This window comes from Diaporthe amygdali (genome assembly GCF_026229845.1).
Source record: "Diaporthe amygdali strain CAA958 chromosome Unknown NODE_52_length_282706_cov_64_790073, whole genome shotgun sequence".
Classification (NCBI taxonomy): Eukaryota; Fungi; Ascomycota; class Sordariomycetes; order Diaporthales; family Diaporthaceae; genus Diaporthe; species Diaporthe amygdali.
The window spans coordinates 131,414-149,192 of NW_026517072.1; the positions used below are offsets into that span (position 1 = coordinate 131,414).

At 48.2% G+C, this 17,779-nt stretch overlaps 7 protein-coding genes across 7 annotated transcripts; 5 read left to right on the plus strand and 2 right to left on the minus strand.

The window, feature by feature from the left end:
• Window positions 1–13: 13 nt before the first annotated feature.
• On the plus strand, window positions 14–412 carry J7T55_011061 (uncharacterized protein; the record flags this gene model as incomplete). Its single annotated transcript, XM_053135175.1, has 3 exons — window positions 14–86; window positions 146–201; window positions 275–412. 3 exons carry the CDS (start codon window positions 14–16, stop codon window positions 410–412), a joined length of 267 nt encoding a protein of 88 aa, XP_052987129.1.
• Window positions 413–4,855: 4,443 nt separating this feature from the next.
• On the plus strand, window positions 4,856–5,991 carry J7T55_011062 (uncharacterized protein; the record flags this gene model as incomplete). Its single annotated transcript, XM_053135176.1, has 2 exons — window positions 4,856–5,141; window positions 5,195–5,991. 2 exons carry the CDS (start codon window positions 4,856–4,858, stop codon window positions 5,989–5,991), a joined length of 1,083 nt encoding a protein of 360 aa, XP_052987130.1.
• Window positions 5,992–6,866: 875 nt separating this feature from the next.
• On the plus strand, window positions 6,867–7,392 carry J7T55_011063 (uncharacterized protein; the record flags this gene model as incomplete). The annotated part of the gene is made up of 2 exons (XM_053135177.1): window positions 6,867–6,957; window positions 7,016–7,392. The coding sequence occupies 2 exons, from the start codon at window positions 6,867–6,869 to the stop codon at window positions 7,390–7,392; spliced, it is 468 nt and encodes a 155-aa protein (XP_052987131.1).
• A 711-nt stretch (window positions 7,393–8,103) lies between these two features.
• J7T55_011064 (nad dependent epimerase dehydratase family protein) lies at window positions 8,104–9,701 on the plus strand (the record flags this gene model as incomplete). Its single annotated transcript, XM_053135178.1, has 5 exons — window positions 8,104–8,436; window positions 8,524–8,655; window positions 8,730–9,202; window positions 9,273–9,376; window positions 9,664–9,701. 5 exons carry the CDS (start codon window positions 8,104–8,106, stop codon window positions 9,699–9,701), a joined length of 1,080 nt encoding a protein of 359 aa, XP_052987132.1.
• A 332-nt stretch (window positions 9,702–10,033) lies between these two features.
• Window positions 10,034–10,625, minus strand: J7T55_011065 (uncharacterized protein; the record flags this gene model as incomplete). The annotated part of the gene is made up of 2 exons (XM_053135179.1): window positions 10,034–10,393; window positions 10,449–10,625. 2 exons carry the CDS (start codon window positions 10,623–10,625, stop codon window positions 10,034–10,036), a joined length of 537 nt encoding a protein of 178 aa, XP_052987133.1.
• A 3,774-nt stretch (window positions 10,626–14,399) lies between these two features.
• Window positions 14,400–15,331, plus strand: J7T55_011066 (uncharacterized protein; the record flags this gene model as incomplete). Its single annotated transcript, XM_053135180.1, has 2 exons — window positions 14,400–14,777; window positions 14,831–15,331. The coding sequence occupies 2 exons, from the start codon at window positions 14,400–14,402 to the stop codon at window positions 15,329–15,331; spliced, it is 879 nt and encodes a 292-aa protein (XP_052987134.1).
• Window positions 15,332–15,876: 545 nt separating this feature from the next.
• Window positions 15,877–17,373, minus strand: J7T55_011067 (uncharacterized protein; the record flags this gene model as incomplete). The annotated part of the gene is made up of 2 exons (XM_053135182.1): window positions 15,877–17,210; window positions 17,343–17,373. 2 exons carry the CDS (start codon window positions 17,371–17,373, stop codon window positions 15,877–15,879), a joined length of 1,365 nt encoding a protein of 454 aa, XP_052987135.1.
• Between the last annotated feature and the right edge of the window lie 406 nt (window positions 17,374–17,779).

The following is a 17,779-nucleotide window of genomic DNA, read 5'->3' on the forward strand; positions in this document are numbered from 1 at the left end:
CGTACAAAATGAAATGTGTCGACGCGGGATAATTTCACCTGTTGGAATGGGTGACGATATCGCACGGGAGCGCCTGAACCTCGATAGTCGAGAGACTAACAACATGAAAATGCACCTCCTAGCACTGACATATGCCTAACAACAGTCGAGCATAGGCTGCCACATCTTATATCACTAACACGCTGGGCTACAGACTTCTGTGTATGTGGGGCGCGTGAATGACAAATGCTGCCAGCCTCTCATTGAAGGTAGCCTCAGGGGCGACGAATGCCAGACTGGTTCGTGGCACCATACGAGAGTCACAGCCCCCGCGACTGGGGGCCGGATCGGCAGCAGCACAGCTACTTATGGCAGGGGCAACTTCAGCTTGGATGAAGTTCACATGGTCTCCTCAGGCCTCTGCGACGACTGATAGGCCACCTTCAGAGTAGTATTGGGCAAATTTGGGCGAAGTAAGTCGGGCCTTCACCACTGCCTCAAGGCAACCCCAGAGACGTGATTCTGGGATACTGCTCAGTCAGCGTCGTCCAGACGATCAATCCAGTGCCTGCGTTTTCCAGGAAAGCCTTGCTCGGCCTGAGTGCCAGCTCGAGGGCTAATTAATATCTGGACGTCTTTAAGGACACGTAATGGGGGACCTATTTATCTACTGCCCCCCTGTTCAATCAATCAGAATATTGAGTGGGTTCTTTTGTAACGATGTTTTGGCATTTCTGATCTGTCAGAAAAAAAAACTCGACTCTTGTTGGTTTGGCTTCCCGTATGGGTAATTTGTTATGAAATGAGTAGTTTGGAGTGGTATAAATTCTGCTTTGTTTGGTGTTAAGGTTGCAGCTAAAGGTTGTAGCCTATGTATGTTTAGGTATAGGCTAGCTGGGCTGCAGCTAGTAGCTAGCTAGCGCTAGCTAGTAAATACTATTAATAAGGCTAGTTTACTTAGCGTATACTATATATGCTATTATTCTAATATTAGCAGTTTTTTACTATGTGCATATATATACTTTAAAAATATGCTTTTTTTTAAATCGATTTCTAATTACTTAAATTGTTAGGTAGCTGGCTTTTAGCTGGTAAATGGTTTTTGTGCTGGGCTGCTTGTTTTCTGTGCTAGCAATGTTTACTGCTAAATTAATGCTTTTTAGCCTTTTGTGCTATATACCTCCTTTTTCTTTCGGTTTTTTTGGCATTACTGTTATTGCGCTTTAATTAATAAGCTAGCTAAATAAAGTAATATTATTGAACTAGTGCTGTGGTATAACTAGTTAGGGTATATGATAAAAAATTAGGAAAATTCTGATGGGTGTGTAGGTAAACTATTGCTTAAATAATATAAAATTTACTATATTAAGTTTTTAAGCCTTTTTTTTTTAAAGTAAGGGCTTTAAGTTTAATTTACTATTACACTATTTTTTCTTATAAATTTTTTTTTATAATAATAATGCTTTTTTAATAGAGATTTTAAAGGTAATAAAAATTACTTATAGTTATAATTATTATTGTTTTTATTAAAGTTATAATTATTACTAAAGCTATTATTATTATTATTACTAAAGCTATTATTACTATTATTATTAAAGCTATAGTTATTATAATTATTATTAGCATAATTATTATAAATATAGTTACTATTATTATTATTTTAGGTAGTTTTTTTTTAATTAAAGCTATAATAGCTAAGGCTAGTATATTTATTAGCTGATTAGTATACTAATAAAGGTAGATTAATAGTTTTAATAGGCTTTTTAGCAGTTTTTTTAGTAGTTTTCTTAGCGGTTTTTTTAATAATCTTTTTAGTGGTGTGCTTTTTAGGCTTTTTAAGGGCTTTTTGCTTAGTATATTGTTTTAATTGTTGGTTTAGATTTGCTATTAATAGCTTATTATTTAGTTATTTTAAAGGGTATAGCTAGCTGCTTTTGTTAGGGTAGGGTAATTAATTAAGCTATATTAACACTTTTACTGTTAATTTGTAATTAGTTAATTTATAATTCTTATTAGTATAAATATTATAGTGGTAAAAGTATTAATAAAACTTTTAAAAGATTTATTAGTTAATATTTTAAAAGCTAGTTATTATTTAGTTTTTAAAGAGCTTTTAAAAGTTGTTATAGAGTTTTTAGTTATAGCTATAAAAAGTATTAAGTTGCTAAAGGATTTTTGTTATTTTAGGGAAAGGGTGTTTAGGGGAAGGTTGCTTATGGGTATTATTGTTTTTATTATTGTTATTTTTATTAATATTAGTATTGCTACTTTTTAATTTATTATAATAGGTATTTAAAATATATGCTTTTAGCTTGCGTTTTAATTTAAATATTAAGTTGTATTATTAGTAAACGGTGTTTTTTTTATACTGCGCGTTTATAGCTTTTATAAATGATTTTGTTATTATGATTTTAGGATTTGTAGATTTTTATAAATAGTGTTTAAGGAAAAGTAATTGCTTTTAAAAAGTTTTTAAGGAATAGTTAAAAAGAGTATTATTTTGCTATAGTTTCTAATTAGCTTAATATTAAGGTTTTACTTATTTATTTATAGATAATAGCTTATTTATTTAAAAATAATTACTATATAGGCTAATAAAAGTTATTTTTTTTACTATTATAGTTGCAATATTATTAAAAAAAGCAGGTGTAATAGGGGAAAATAAGAAAATTTATAGTTTTAATAGCGCTAATAGTATTAGTAATATTTTAAGGGAAATTTTTATTTAAGCAATTGCTATAGCAATATACTAATACTTATATTATATAAATTGCTTATAGTTAAAAAGTAAGAAAAAAGAATTAAGCAAAAATAATAGTAATAAAGTTTTAAACAGTAAGTATATAAATGTAAATAAGTAATGCTATTTAATATAATAATAATAGAATATAAAAAATAAGTTTTATAGTACATTATTAATAAATTATTTTTACTATTACTTAGCTAATTATAAATATATTTAGGGTAAATTTGCTTATAAGTAATATTTAAAGGTTTATATAATAGAGAGCATTTTTTAAATAATTTATATAATTTAAGTGATTTATATAATTGTATATTTAGTTTGCTTTTAAGGGGTTGTAAGGGCTTGCTTACAGTAGCTTATAATTGCTTGCTTATAAGGGTTTATTTATAAGGATATATTTTTTATTTACGGTGGCTTATAAGGGCTTAATTATAAGGGTATAGTTAAAAGTATTATAAGGGCTTATATAAAGGCTTAAAAGTATATTTTTTAAAGCTTACTTATTAAAAGGGTTAAATTTATTATATTTATATTTATAGATATCTATAAACAGCTTTTTAGTAAAGGTTTTATACTTATTAATATTAATAAACAACTTTTTAATAAAGGTTTACATTTATAGCTGCCTATAAACAACTTTTCTTTATTAGCGAAAAGTTGCGCTATTTATAAATACCTATAAATAACTTTTAGGAATTTAATTATTTATAATTACTATATAATTACTAATTAGTATTAATTTAGCTTTCTATACGGGTAATTTGTTATAAAATAAGTAGTTTAAAGTAGTATAAATTCTACTTTATTTAGTGTTAAGGTTATAGCTGAAAACTATAGCTTATATACGTTTAAGTATAGGCTAGCTAGGCTATAGCTAGCAGCTGGCTAGCGCTAGCTGGCAAATGCTATCGATAAGGCTAATCTACCTAGCGCATACTGTGTACGCTACTATTCCAACAACTCTACTAATTTACGCCCGTGTATGTATTGCCCCCCACTTTAATGTTCTATCCAGCTCAATTGATGCTTTGGATCTGGGACATCTATATGCAAGTGTAAAAAGCACAAACCGCAGCTGCGTGATCACATGCGTGATGCAAATTGCTGGCTTCCCTGAGGGTGGCGCTGAAGTTGCACTCGATTTTGCCCCCTGCTGGGGCAGCCTTCCATGTTTGGGCTGAGATGGTGAAATTCCCCCTTGATAGTGTAAAGGCGAATAGAACCAGGTCTTACACGAGCACTCACCGAAGTTCAGTGATGGTGGGCCGCCGAACTCAAAGGCGAGCTCAGCGGGCTCTTAAAAGGTACAGATATATAGGATGACAAGCAGCATCACACAATTGCGTGGCAATTAGATCCAGGATTTGGGCCGCCAAACCCTTTGAGCAGATAACTGGAAAGCATTAACAGTAACAGGGCCGTAGGAACAGCACCTGGAGTTGAAAGATGTCGAGGTGATGACTCTGTCATGTGATCTTCTCCGTCTTCAATCAACAATCAGCCTTTTGGAAACGATGACCTGGAGCCCAGCTTTATATGCAATCCATGTATGCTATGAGTACAAATGTGCTACGTACTCATCATATTTATCATGGCCTGCTACCTGCACTACTTTAGCTGCTATTAGATCGGGTTATTTATGCCGGTCGCCCCTCCTCCATCTATTGTATAAATCCTTTAATAATTGTTAGCATCAACATCATTTAGATAAAAGGGATATTTTGCTTACTCCATCTCTGTGCTCTAAGTGAGGGTCCAGCATGGAACTGGCTGAATATCGAAGTACTTCCGTCATTAGAACTAACCTATTCAAACCCAATTCAAGTGCCATTCCAGGTTTGCAGGAAGTTTGAGCTGAGGCTAGAGTCAATGCATTCAGCTGATTTGAATAGGATGACGTCTGCAGGGATTGAATTGACGTGGTCCAGCATTGTCCTTATTTACACAAGTACTTAATTCAACGTTGCCATATTTGGGCCTGAATAGCAGCCAACCACACAAAGAGCACCCAGATGTGAATGCGCACACCCCACTCCACTTCGCTGGTCCCTGAGGCCGAATACGCAAACACCCCCTCCCAACTTCTACGCCTGGCAGCGCGCTCACTCATTGTGAAAATTGCCTCCAATCATGAACTTATTCAAACGGGCCATGGACAAGCGCGGCAGGGAGCTCGTTCCTTCGACGCAGCGCACCGACAAGGAAGTAGAAACGAGACCTTCAGAAGAAAATGACGAGGATGAGATGCTGCTGTACGCACACGGAGGCCTTCCTCGATCACAACGAAAGAGTTGGGCGCAAAGGCTCTCCACTGCAGCACTGATCATTGGTTCCATGGTTTGCTGTTTTGCCAGTGGCTTCCTCCTGCGTGACCTGAGTCAACCTCGCCTGTGGAACTTCGACCGCTACGAGACTCGTAAGTACTGGCCATCGTGGGTCTCACGGCTAGTTTAACATTCCTCCCCCCAGTCCCTTCCGAAATCCAGAGCCTCCTGCTCCACAATAGCGATGCCCACACGTCCTTCCAGAAAGACACCAAGACACCGACCACCCGCGGCGAAGAGGCGTCGCCTCCACTGTGGCACCAGGCCCCCGGTGCCGAATCCGACAAGTACTGGAACGACCACTTCATGATCAGCGACATGTTCCTCATCACGGCCGACGACATGCGCCGCCTCGGCAAGGACCCCGACAAGCACGTGAGCATACCAAACGACTGGGGCTACGGCGACAAGCGCTACCTGACGCGCTTCGACCACACGCACCAGCTGCACTGCCTCGACGCGCTGCGCAGGGTCGTGTTTGCGGAGCACAACGGCATCAACACGTCCAGCCCGGCCGAGATGAACCACTTCGAGCACTGCGTCTGGAGCATCCTCGACTACCTCAGGTGCCACGTCACCTACGACACGTACAACTACGTCTGGATGGAGGACTTTGCCCAGCCGGTGCCCGACCACACGAGCCGCAGGCAGTGCAGGCCCATGAAGCCGCTGATGGACTTTTATGACAATAACTCGGTGCACACGGATGCCAGGATTCGGTACCTGACTGCGCAGAAGGACAAGGGGGACTTTGTGCATCCCATCGCGGCGGATCGGAAGGCAAACAACGACGAGGATCTTGCGAAGACTGGTGATCCGGAGGTCTACGGGAGCGAGGCGAGGGCAAAGGCGAGGAAATTGAAGCTTGACAACGCGGTGGCCGAGTATGAGGCCACTGGGACGATTCCTCGGGTTGAAAAGGGTGCACCGGCCTGGCCGTAGGTATTTCTCAAAATTTCCATGCCCACAAGTTCCCTTTGGTCTTTGTTGGGGTTTTCTGTAACTCGAACCACGTAGTGCGAAAGTGATATGGGAGACACAATGGCAATTTTGTGATTGGAGTGAATTGCACAGGTAAAACACTGCCAGCTGCGTCTAAGGAGCGGCAAGCTTTGACAGTTAAAGAGAATACTTGCCCAACATTGCCGAGAATATTCAATCCTTTCCAACACTTCATTTTCTCCTCCTCATCGAGTGCGAAGATCTCGCCGGTCCCTTGCCAATGCATGTGACAGTACCTATATCGAAAATTGTACAGAAGATGGGTTGGACAAGGCATTCCAAGGAGTGACCACGCGTGCGGAAAACATCCAAGCCGTGGACCGACATGGCCAGTTCATAGCAATGAGTTGTATGACCGAAGCCGAGTCAAAGGAAGCCAAAAGAAATGATGATTCTCGGTGTTGATAAGGCCAGAAACAAGTTGATTCTGTCAGCAAAGTTTATTGTTCGCGAGTGCGCACTTTCTCGCGCCGACCAACCGCGCTGCCGAAATGTGTATTTCCCATCATCTCCGCAGCTACCGGACAACGCCACGCAACGGATCTAAAACCGTCGCGCCCGAATTAAAGGCGAGCTAAAGTTTCATCAGGGCAAGGCGTATATCCCCATTTCCAACCAGGGCGTGGTCTTGGCGCAAGAGCGGCCAGTTGACTGACTGACTAATGCCGGACATCTGGAATGGCCGTCCGTGTCTTGGACGGTTGGTTCCGGACCCCATTGTGGGGACATATGTTTGTATAACTATCTCGTGAACACTCAATTGAGGCCGAACATTGAACTGCAACTACGAATCAATATCTTAAGTAACTCCCATCATGTCTAGCACGCCCATTCCCGTCCTGATCACTGGCCGTACCCAGGCTATCGGGCGCTTGGTTATTTCTTACCTGGCGCCAGAGTACGAAGGTGGGTAGCCCCCCTCCCCTTTCCTTCAGGGTGAAATCACTTCTGCTGACATGTGAAGTCATCCACTTCACACTTGCCGCCAACATCACCGCGGAGCTTCCATCCCTCCTCACTGGCAAGGCACCGCCAAACCCTTCTAGCACTCTCGGCAGCGGAAATTGGTCTTCGCCCCCACGCGCGCTGATTCTCGGCGGTGCGTACACAGATCAGGACATCGAAAGGGTGCAGGAGCTGGCGAAAAGCACACCCGGGGCGGCGAATATCCCCTGGGTGAGGGTTGATAGCAGGAAGCTGGAGGGCCCACCAGGGGAGCCGACCGAGGAGCAGGCAGCGGCGTATGGGCAGCAAGTAATGGTGAGAGTGAAGGACGGCTTAAAGAAGCTGAAGGAGGAGGGCAAGCTCGACCATGACAATAGTGGCGTCTATCTTGTGTGAAGTCACCCATGATCGTATGTCCTGATGTGCAATTAGCAAAATCTCTACTCATCCAACGTTTACTTAATACAAACCACTGAAATATGTCTGATAAGGAACCCAGTCCGTAGACATACAATCTCAGCCACTTCGTTTCGAGGGATAGCAGTCTACAGGTCTTCAGGAGCCTAAAATCTGAGTAATTGTCAGTGACTTTAACGCGGAACTGGCAGATACTCTAGGTTATGTGATACGGACCAAGACCCACTTATGAGCAGGGATCTATGCTATTTACGAAGACAACAATGTCTCTCAGATCACCGAAGGTTATCCAAGCTGTCGATGTGGTAGGCTGCAGTCGTCCCACATGAGTGAATGCACCTCGAGCTCTGTCGCTGTTTGCCATGTTTAGAAGCCAGGGCCGAAGCAATATCCCTAGCGATCAATCATTGGTCCCGGTAAGAAAATCGCCACCATGTGGGGAAACTGGAGGGCATCGACACCGTCCACTGAAGCGGCCTCCGTTCGGACGGACCAATGCAGCTTGCAAATCGCGGCCCCACTACGGCCGCTCCTTCGCATCACCTAAGGACTTACACATACCATCTACTGCTTGCCGACGCGGCGCCGAGTTTTGATGTATAAATGCCAGACATCAGGACCTCATGTTCACACTCTAAAGGCCACACAGAATATCACAGACTCAAAGGAACCGTTTAGAGAATAACAGCCATGCCTTCCCACAGAATCCTCATCACCGGCGCCTCAGGTTACCTAGGCGGAACACTACTTGCCCGTTGGAAGGACGCCAATCTCCCCTCGTACGACAAACTCTACGCACTTGTGAGGACCGATGCACAAGCGGCCGCCGTCCAACAGTACGGTGCTGAGCCCCTGGCCCTTGACGCCCAAGATGAAGTTGCTGTCCGGCATGCGGTGGTGACGCACCAGATCACCATTGTGTTCTATCTGATCGACGCCATGAGGAGCGAAGCCCAGGTGAACTTCATCAAGGCATTGGCGGAGGTGAAGAGGACGACGGGCCAGGAGGTCCACTTCCTACACGTGAGAATCCACCGTTGCATTGATGGCATTTGCCATGTCAAACCATTCATGCTATGACGGGTAGGACTAATGAAGGTGAATTCACAGACGACTGGAGCCAAGCTCTTCTCGTCTCACGCCGGCGCGCCGATTGATGCACCGCTGCTAGATACGCATCCAGAGCTGTACTCTATCCAGAAGGCCCAGGTGGAGACAGCCAAGTGGGATCTCATGAAAGGTGTAAGTGCAAGAGAGCCAGGCTCATGGCAATGACAAGCCTCCAACACGACCGCTTATTAATTTTGTCCTCGTAGGCCGTTAATACAAACAACATCGTGATCGAAGAATCCGAAAAGCATGGAGTCCGCAGCTACATCTTCGCACCATGCATCGTCTACGGTAGGGGCGAGGGCTTCGGCAACACTATCTCGATCCAGACTGTGGCCATCGTCAAGGCAGCCCGAGCAATGAAGAGGGTCTACAAGGTCGACGGAGGGCGCCCGACGTGGCCCGTCTGCCATGTCCTTGACAACACGACCCTTTATATCGAGATTCTCCGCGCGATACTCGACGGCAAGGACCCTGGCCACGGTACAGCGGGATACTTCCTCGCGGCGTCTGGGAGTTTGGCATGGGACGATATCTACACGGCCATGGCGGCGGCACTGGCCAAGAGGAACATTATTGGCGACAACACGGTGGTGCCGGCAAATGACCAGATCTTGGAGCAGATGGGCGAGGCTCTGGGCTGCCCGCCTCAATTCGTGCCGGTCCAGGTTGGTGGGATGTAAGTTTGACTCGGAATCCAAATATGCTCATAATAACATGGACTGCAAGCTGACACTGGCCATCATCAGGTGCACTTTCACTGCTGAGCACGGCAGCAAGATAGGGTGGAGGCCGCAGTACGGACCGGAACACATCATTGAGGATGCTGAAAATGAGGTCCAGCTCATCTTGGGTAATTTGAAGGACTAAGCAGCGCCGAATGACCGCTGGTATGGGAGCCGGCGTCAATGAATATACGTTCGGTTGACTAGTTTCCCCTTGCCTAGCAAGTCTGCCAAACCTTTATACACATAGTTCCAAATGTCTTTCATTTTCAACTGCATCATTGATCAAGGAAATGCCGTTTTTAACTCATCAGGATTTAAACAACGACGAAGTAATCACTAAGCGACTGAACATTGACGAAGGATCCAATTCTGGAACCCTCTCGGAACCTTCTGATGACGAGAGACTCGACAGCTGGTCCAGACCCGGTGATAGTCCCGTATGGCGATTGACATATCAATCAGTGGCAGAGTACTTTGATGGACTTCATGTGGTATGTGGTATCACGTGTTATATTTTACCGTAAATGAACGCTTCCCTTGCTCTGTGAAAATGCTGCTGAATGTGATAGAAAACCTCGAAATTTGACCAAATCAGAGACACACGGGCCCTTTGAGCAGCAGCAGCCCCCGGCCCTGTATGAAAGTATGGTGGCGGGAAAGGGGGAGGTGTGGTTTGGAGGAGGCCCGAGAAGAGAAATGCGAATGAGAAAGAAATACCCCTTCTATCCCCCATTGAGTTGACCTCACCGACAGTCCCTACTGGGCCCAGGGATTGTCAGTAGCTAGCCCGCCCTGTTGATATGGTAGTAGTACCCGGCGAAGAAGCCCGCCACGGTGGCAATCGCGCTGGACAGCCCAATGCCCACGAGGATCTGTCTCGTCAGGACTCCCGCCATGACGCCTGGCAGCACGACCAATGGCAGTGCCCCGAAGACGAGAACAGCTCCGGCTCTGAGGAACTTAGAGCGGAATAGAGTTGATTTCCTGGGCGAATGCTGTCCTCCTGGGGCCGCATCGGAGGCCGCGGCGCTGGAAGCCGCAGTCTCCAATTCTGGGTGAGCATCGTAGTATGAGCTGGTGGACTCTCGGTTGGTAGCCGTGATGTATTGAATGTCGGTCGGCTGAGATTGGAGATGCAGTGGCTGTAGAGAACATGAGTGAGTGGCCAACAGGGGCTCGACTGGGATGAGCACTTACTTCCCCGGGAGTCAATGCTTCAGCTGTGGGGCGCGCAATGTTGTATGGCTCTGTGCTGGGGTCACTGGAATGACCTTCGAGAGGAGTGCCCATGGTATCTTCAACGGCAGCAAGCTTGGACGGTAGTCCAAGCGTTGGTAAAGCTATGGCAGCGCCGGTCCGGAGCATGGCAGACATGCTGCTGAAGCTGAGAATTGTGCGAAAATCTTCGAAAGATGTTAGATCAACAGACACGGCGGATCAAACTATGACTCTAATACGCTGAACAATTCAATATGAAACCTCGAGGAGAGAGGAACCAGACTAAATCACTTTGTTATGGGGAGGCTCTGCTTTTAAGGTGAGAAGCAGCAATTTTTGAGTGGCACCATTTTCTGAGGGCACTACTGAGCATCGCTGAGCTCTCGGGCTCTACTGATGTCTCTGCACTTAACTACACCCCTCTTAAAGGAAAGAGAATGCTATTTGAATGTTCCTCAGAGTTACGATTGATGAATGGCAGTGCTGAAGGGGGTAGACAGAGAAAGGTTTTGATGGGTCTGCGAGAAAACAGAATCGCACCGCAGCACATTGGCTGGGATCGTTTCACACACTCCCACCCCACTTTCCCACTGCCCTCCAGCAGCCATACGCGAGAGAAAGACCTCACCATGTCGAGATACGGGGGCTGCTCTTGACAGTTTAGATTCCCATAAAAAGGCTCTAGTGATTCGGGAGGGGCAAACTGACTGCCTGCCTGAGGTACCTACCTACTTGCTCAATCTACCAGTCTGTGTATGTGATTCGCTCTATTTGACTGGGGCTTCCGGACCCGTGTATTTAATACCTCATGACATAGTGGTATCAATATGCAGTCAGCCGAGAATGTCGTGACGGCATGGGCCATATGCCAGCATGGCCGTACACCATCCATCCGACGAAGTCATGAATCAACGGAAGGACGAGGCATAGGAAGTCGCTGGAGTTCACCACCCATCTCGCAGACCTTTGGATGGATTAGTTCTACCGTTCTGCGCCTGCGCTTATGCCAAAACCTTGACGAGCAGCCACTCGCAACACAATACATCCTAATCCCCGGCCTTCTCAACCTTATCCATACAGCCATCAGTCAAAGGATTTCTCCGGCCCCCCTCCCACGCCTTTCCTTCGGAGAACCCCTCTCAGCGCATCTCTATGCATATACATGGCTCAAGGGCATTGCCTCCAGTCTCTGGTTGGTTAGCTGCGGCACTGCGATTTAATTTGAGACTCCTTGATCAAGTTCAATCAGGAAGGTTTGTCAAGCGAGGAACAAGTTGATTGGGAGGGAAGTGGAGCCACGATAATGTTCGGCGTGCATCAGCCACAAGCTGGCGTTACAACCAACATATCAAGAGCTGCAACCGTATGTTGCATAAGCCACCAGCTGGCGTTACATCCAACATATCAAGGGCTGCAACCGTATGTTGCATAAGCCACAAGCTGGCGTTACATCCAACATATCAAGGGCTGCAAGCGTATGCTGCATCGTCACAACAACTTTTGGTTTGCCTCTAGCGATTGCAGCGGAAGCGTGGGAGGTTTGAGTGACAGATACGTCAACTAGGTGGAGACGCATCCCGAGCTTTTGCGAGGGAGTGACCCTCTTTTTCCCGTCTGGGTTGCGTCTTGTCTTGTCTACCATCAGCGTCCCTGCATAGGGCCCCCTGCCTCCATGCAGACTGGGACAGGCTGCCAACGTCTTCATGGCGCGAAGACTCGATCTGGTAGTAGAATATGCTCGATGTTGCTCAGGGTTGCTTCAAGAAAAACAAAGGAAGAGAGAAGCTCAGCTGAATGCACGATCTCGAAGCTCTCTCGATGCAGACTGTCGGAGGGCTGAGCGCATGGTCGGTCAATGTCTTGGAGCACTCATCAGCATTCGCAGGTCATCTATCAGCCAAACCAGTTGTTCATACCAAAACCTTTTAGATGCTCCCCAAGATGTCCTGAGATTGCCTCGCTTCTGCTTCTTGCACTTTCTAAACTAATTTGTCTTCCATATTTTTTCATCAAACCGTAATTATCCTGTTTCCGAGCAGTCTATCTGGTTTTGTATCTGTAAATCACGGAATTATCAAGAAACGTGAGCATTGGTTCACATGAAGGCAACTGGACTCAGGACATTTAATACTTGTTTGGAACTTTCGAATGACTATGTGGATTTGCGTTTCTCATTTCGAATAACTGACAAAGTTAAGCTTCAAAGATTGAATCTGCTGAGCGGAAATTTAAGATGTGTGACTAGAAGCAAGACCAATCCCGGTTTACTGAAATAAAGAGCGAGGAAAGTTAGTCCACCACACATCACCAGAGCCTTCAACACCCGCTCTTGAATTTGTTTCAGGATGTGGCTTCTAGCATCTAGTCTTGATAGCCAGGAGGGTATATTCCCTGCTGATTTTATACCCCGATAGATCAGCCAGTCTTGCTGAACACAGGCTTAGATATTCATTCACGTTGCTGGAAATTTAATCTTCGATGGTAGGAAGGCCCCAGGCCACGTCACAAATACTCATGATAGGAGACCGACACCAACAAATAGGGTGCACCCGTACCCAGGGACCCTGTGTGGCAACTGGTGCGAAACAACGGTGAGAGGAATTTAAGGAGACGAGGTTTAGTGTGAAATGATAACATGACAACCAGATGGAACAAACTATTCAGGTTCAAGAAACTACGCTCTTGCCGTCGATCAATCGGCTCGAGAAGAAGTACCTTGAATCGCGAGCTTCTATTAATCTCTTACAAAATACCGGCTCTCATTGTTAAAATCGCACAACATCCACCATCCCTACTGTTCGTATGCAGAAAACTTTTATACAAGAGGCTCATTGTCCTCTATAGATACGTCCATCTATCTTCCCGTATCTTGGTTACTCCTAATGTTCATTGTCCAGGTTTAGCATGCCCACGGAGCTTGGCGCCCAGGGCGAACTTGCCAGCGAAGGTGGCCGAGACAGAGTGATCCCAATCCAATTCCCTAATGAGAATTCTGGACCAGAGATGTGTGGAAGAGACTACACATGGCACTGGGTGTGGCCAGAGCAGCTACAGTGGGAACTTGTAACAGCGATAATGAGCGTATTGAGAGACAAGGAAAATTCCATCTTAGACTCTCTCAGGTCATTAGACACCCTCATGGACCGCCAGGCGCACGAGTGTAGAAGAATGCGTACGCGTCCGCACCCACGGATCACACATAACGTGGTTTATATACGCCAGCAGCACGGTTGTCGCAGTGGCATTCATATATACGAGGTTGGAATATTTGAAACCGCCTTGGAAACATCAGTTCCTCGACCCTGGATTCGACAGAGGTTAGCCGAGACGAGCCATGCGTGGAAAATTGAAGGAAAAGTAGCCCTACTGCAGGTTGAGACGAGACCAAAGAACGGCGGAGGCTGGTGGCGCTCGGAATGGCCCGCTGACCAAGACGTGCCTGGCCATCTGCAGCCAGTGAGAGGCACAGAGAGGTCACCACCCTGGGCAACACCCCCCTGGCCAACGTCACAGTGGAGCTACGCGCCTGGTGACAGGGGGAGCTCGCCCAGCCCCTCCCCAAGTCCAGAACCCCCGCAGTCTAACTACTGTGGTACTTCCACATCGCGAACTGCCTCGTTTTCTTCCTTACAATGCGCGTTCCCAACCACCGTCTTTTTTCCAACAATCCACCGCCACCACCACCATTAGGACAGACAACGGCCAGGTGATGGCAGGACCAACCCATGCAGTGTGCTCCGCCAAATAAGGGCTGGAATGCCCTCAGCTCCAGGTTTGTTCCTCTGTTTCGTCTCTTTTCTTTTTTCTCCACTTCGCTGCCTCTCTGTCAAGTAACAATCGACAGTCAGTTGGTCTGTCGCTCTCTGCTCTTGTCAGTCTCGAAGTCAGGACTAGAATTCGAAGTCGATCCTTTGTATTTTCTCTCCCAAGATGCATTTGCTCAATCTGCCAGCGCCGCTCCTTGCCATTGCGCTCTCTGCTCTTTACAGCCCTTCAGAATGCCTGCCTCTGGTCGACCAACAACAAGACCACCAACAGCTGGGGAGATTCCACGCCCTCCGCCCAAGAGCCAGCTACTCGATCGTGCCCATCGACGGCGGCAGCCCGGCGACGACGCAGGAGGATGCCACCACCACGGTCGTGCAGACCGTCACATCGTCGCCGACAGCAACGCCCGAGATCACCGTCACTGCCACCGCGAAGGACTCCACCAAGACGGTCACCAATACAGACATATCCGTCGTGCCGGCTGAGTCGCCGACGACGGTCACGGCCACAAGTCCCGTCACGATTGTCACGACACACACCGTGACTGACGAGACGTCCTCCACGAGCTCTCTTTCCCCATCGACCTCCTCCAGCTCCTCCAGCGCGCTGTCGAGTTCTGCCTCGTCGTCTTCAATAGCGAGCCCTGTCCCGAGCCCAACTCAGACTACCTCAAGTGCTACATCTACCACCTTGACATCTTCGACGGTGTCGAGCTCGTCCTCCAGCAGCAGCATCTCTACCTCTGCCACCACCTCTGCCTCCGCCTCCGCTTCTGCGTCCCCCTCGTCCTCTTCCTGCTCGACAACGGAATCTACCGCCAGCAGCACCTATACCCCGCCAGCGTCAGTCCCTCCGTACCCAACATCGAGCGTCGTACTTCCCCCACCCTACACCACCGGCTCAATCCCGACGCCGTCGACATTCGTGACGAGCAGCAGCAGCAGCACGACCTCGACCTCTTACGACAACGGGCAGTGGCACACGACATACCCAGCCTGGAACGGGACCCGCATCTAGTGCTCTCCCGGATGACGTCCTGGGACACGAGGACCGGCGGAATTTCATACGAATGTTACGATCACGAGTGGATGTGAAATGCATATAACGTACAATAAGGGATCTGTAATGTGTAATCATGTAATAAAGAGCAAACACACGATAGACGACGAAGATCAGCCTTCGCCAAAACGCCGCACCAAGAGCTGGGGAGCGTTGTTGCGGGTCGCCCGGGCGGTTTTTGTCTTGCTTGTCCATAGTAGCCAGCGCTAGCATTTGCATATAGTAGATGGAAGCGTCAGATAGACAAAACTTGATAATATATACTCGTACATACAAACACACCAGGGCCATACATTGGTCATCCTTCCGTTGCCGTGCTCTTTCTCATCCAGCACTCTCTGCAACGGTACTTGTTCTGCTCTTACCCGCGACACTTAGAATGCACATGTCACATGCAAGAAGCCAATCGATAGTGACATTAATCATATTAACATTCTTAGAAAGTTATTACAGTTCGTAGGCGCATAAACGATGCAAAGGGGGAATAATGATGCGCATCAATCATGTCTCATCAGCCTGCAACCCTGGCCCAAACCAAGGCCTGAACGACCGAAAACGCCGGCCGAGTCCTTGCCCGAGATTATCGTTCTCCGATGCATGCAATCATCAACCGCTCGTAGTCGCCGCTCGTCTCGCCCTTGATGCGCCTCGCCAGGCTCTTGCCGTACCTCTTCTCGTACGCGCCCTTGACGTTGGCCATGTTGGCGCGGTCCCAGTGCGAGCGCACCACGCGCGAGACGAGCAGGTAGTCCTTGGTGCCGGCGCCGGCCATGGCGTCCTCGAGCAGGATGGCCTGGTGCATGTACTTGTCCATGCCGCGGCGCAGCTGGAACAGCAGGGCCTCCTCCATGTGGCCGCGGAACTCCTTCTTGATGACCGTCTCCAGGTCGCGGGCGTACTTGAGCTTGTACTCGTGCGCGATGGCGCGGATCTGGTTGTCGTTGCGCGTCGACAGGATGGAGCACACGCGCATCTCGTCCGTGCCCAGCTTGCCCTCGGTGGCGCTGTAGATGGCGTCGACGTCGCGGTCGACGTCGGGCTTGTTGACGGGGGCCGAGTCCTCTGCGCGCTGGGCGCTGAGGACGATCTCGAAGTGGCGCTCGGTCTTGAGTGAGAGGTCGTCTTTGACAGCGGCGAGCAGGTCCCGGTGGAAGACCTGGCGGTAGGCGTTCTTGATGGCGTTGATGTCGGCATTGCTTCGGCCCAGCAGCACGTCGTTCAGGGCACGTTCCTTGGTGCCCGGGCCTTCCATGGCGTCAAACAAAAGGTGTACGTCAGCCAGGAGGGGCCCGCGGGCGAGCTGCACGAGGCCGTACTCGAACCACCCGGAGGTCTCGTCCTTGAGATCTGCCACGAGGTTGCGCCGGTGATTGCGCTGGTAGGCATCGTTGATGGCGTGGACCTGGAAGGGATCCTTGTCGGCGAGCTCGCGGATTAGGGTCTTCTCGTCAGTGCCAAATCCCTTCATGGCCTTCCTTATGGCGTTGGCGGTGGGATTCGCGTCCCACTGGATGCCCTGCGGTGGACCGTAGCCGGGCGACACGGGCGTGGGGAAACTAGCCGGCGGCGGTGCCCCATACTGGCTTGGAGCCCCGTACTGGCCGCCTCCGTACTGGCCGCCATGAGGTGGGGGCGGAGCGCCGTACTGTCCAGGCGGTGGACCAGGCGGGGGCTGCTGGTGGTAGTAAGCGTGTGCGCCGCCTGGAGGAGCCGGCGAGCCGTAGAGCTCAGATGGTGGAGGACCAGGCGGTGGTGGGCCGTAGCCCTGATGAGGTGGGGGCTGGCCGTAAGGTGGATAGGGAGAGTGGCCCTGAGGAGGATATGGCGAGTGTGAAGGTGGCGGTGCCTGGTTATAGCCGTAGCCACCTTGTTGAGGCGGCGGAGGAGCTCCCCATTGACCTTGGGGTGGTGGTTCTGCGATGGGATGTCAGCTAATTGTTGGTGGATTGAGAATTAAAGAGGATTGCGGGTTGTGTACGAGTGTCTGTGTGACTGTGACTGTGCATGTGTGGGTGAGAGAGGGTGAGAGAAGGAAGGGGAGCTTACGGCCGTAGGGAGGGTAGGCCCCGTATGACATGACGTGACGTGTGCTGAGAGCTGAAGTACTGTGAGTCTACCTGATGAATAGATGTGTTTGTTTGCGGATGACGTGGGTTTGCTGTGTACACCAGAAATGTACCTAGATATGCAAGACAGAGTAGAGTAGAGTAGAGTAGAGCAAGGACGGGTCGTAGGTGCGGCTCGGTTAAAAGCAGAGGAGGAATCGAGATATGCGCGTGCGTGTGTGTGTGCAGAGGAAGCGGGACGATGAAAGAGTATTTATTCAGGTGGCCATGTTCGTCACTCAGTGTCGCTTTCGGGTCAGAAGGGCAGGATCAGGATGGGATGGGGCGCCAAGCTTTGAGGCGCAGTGAGACCGACGGACTTGAACTGATTGATTGATTGATTGCGCCAGCTGAAGGCAAAAAAACTCAAAGTTGCTG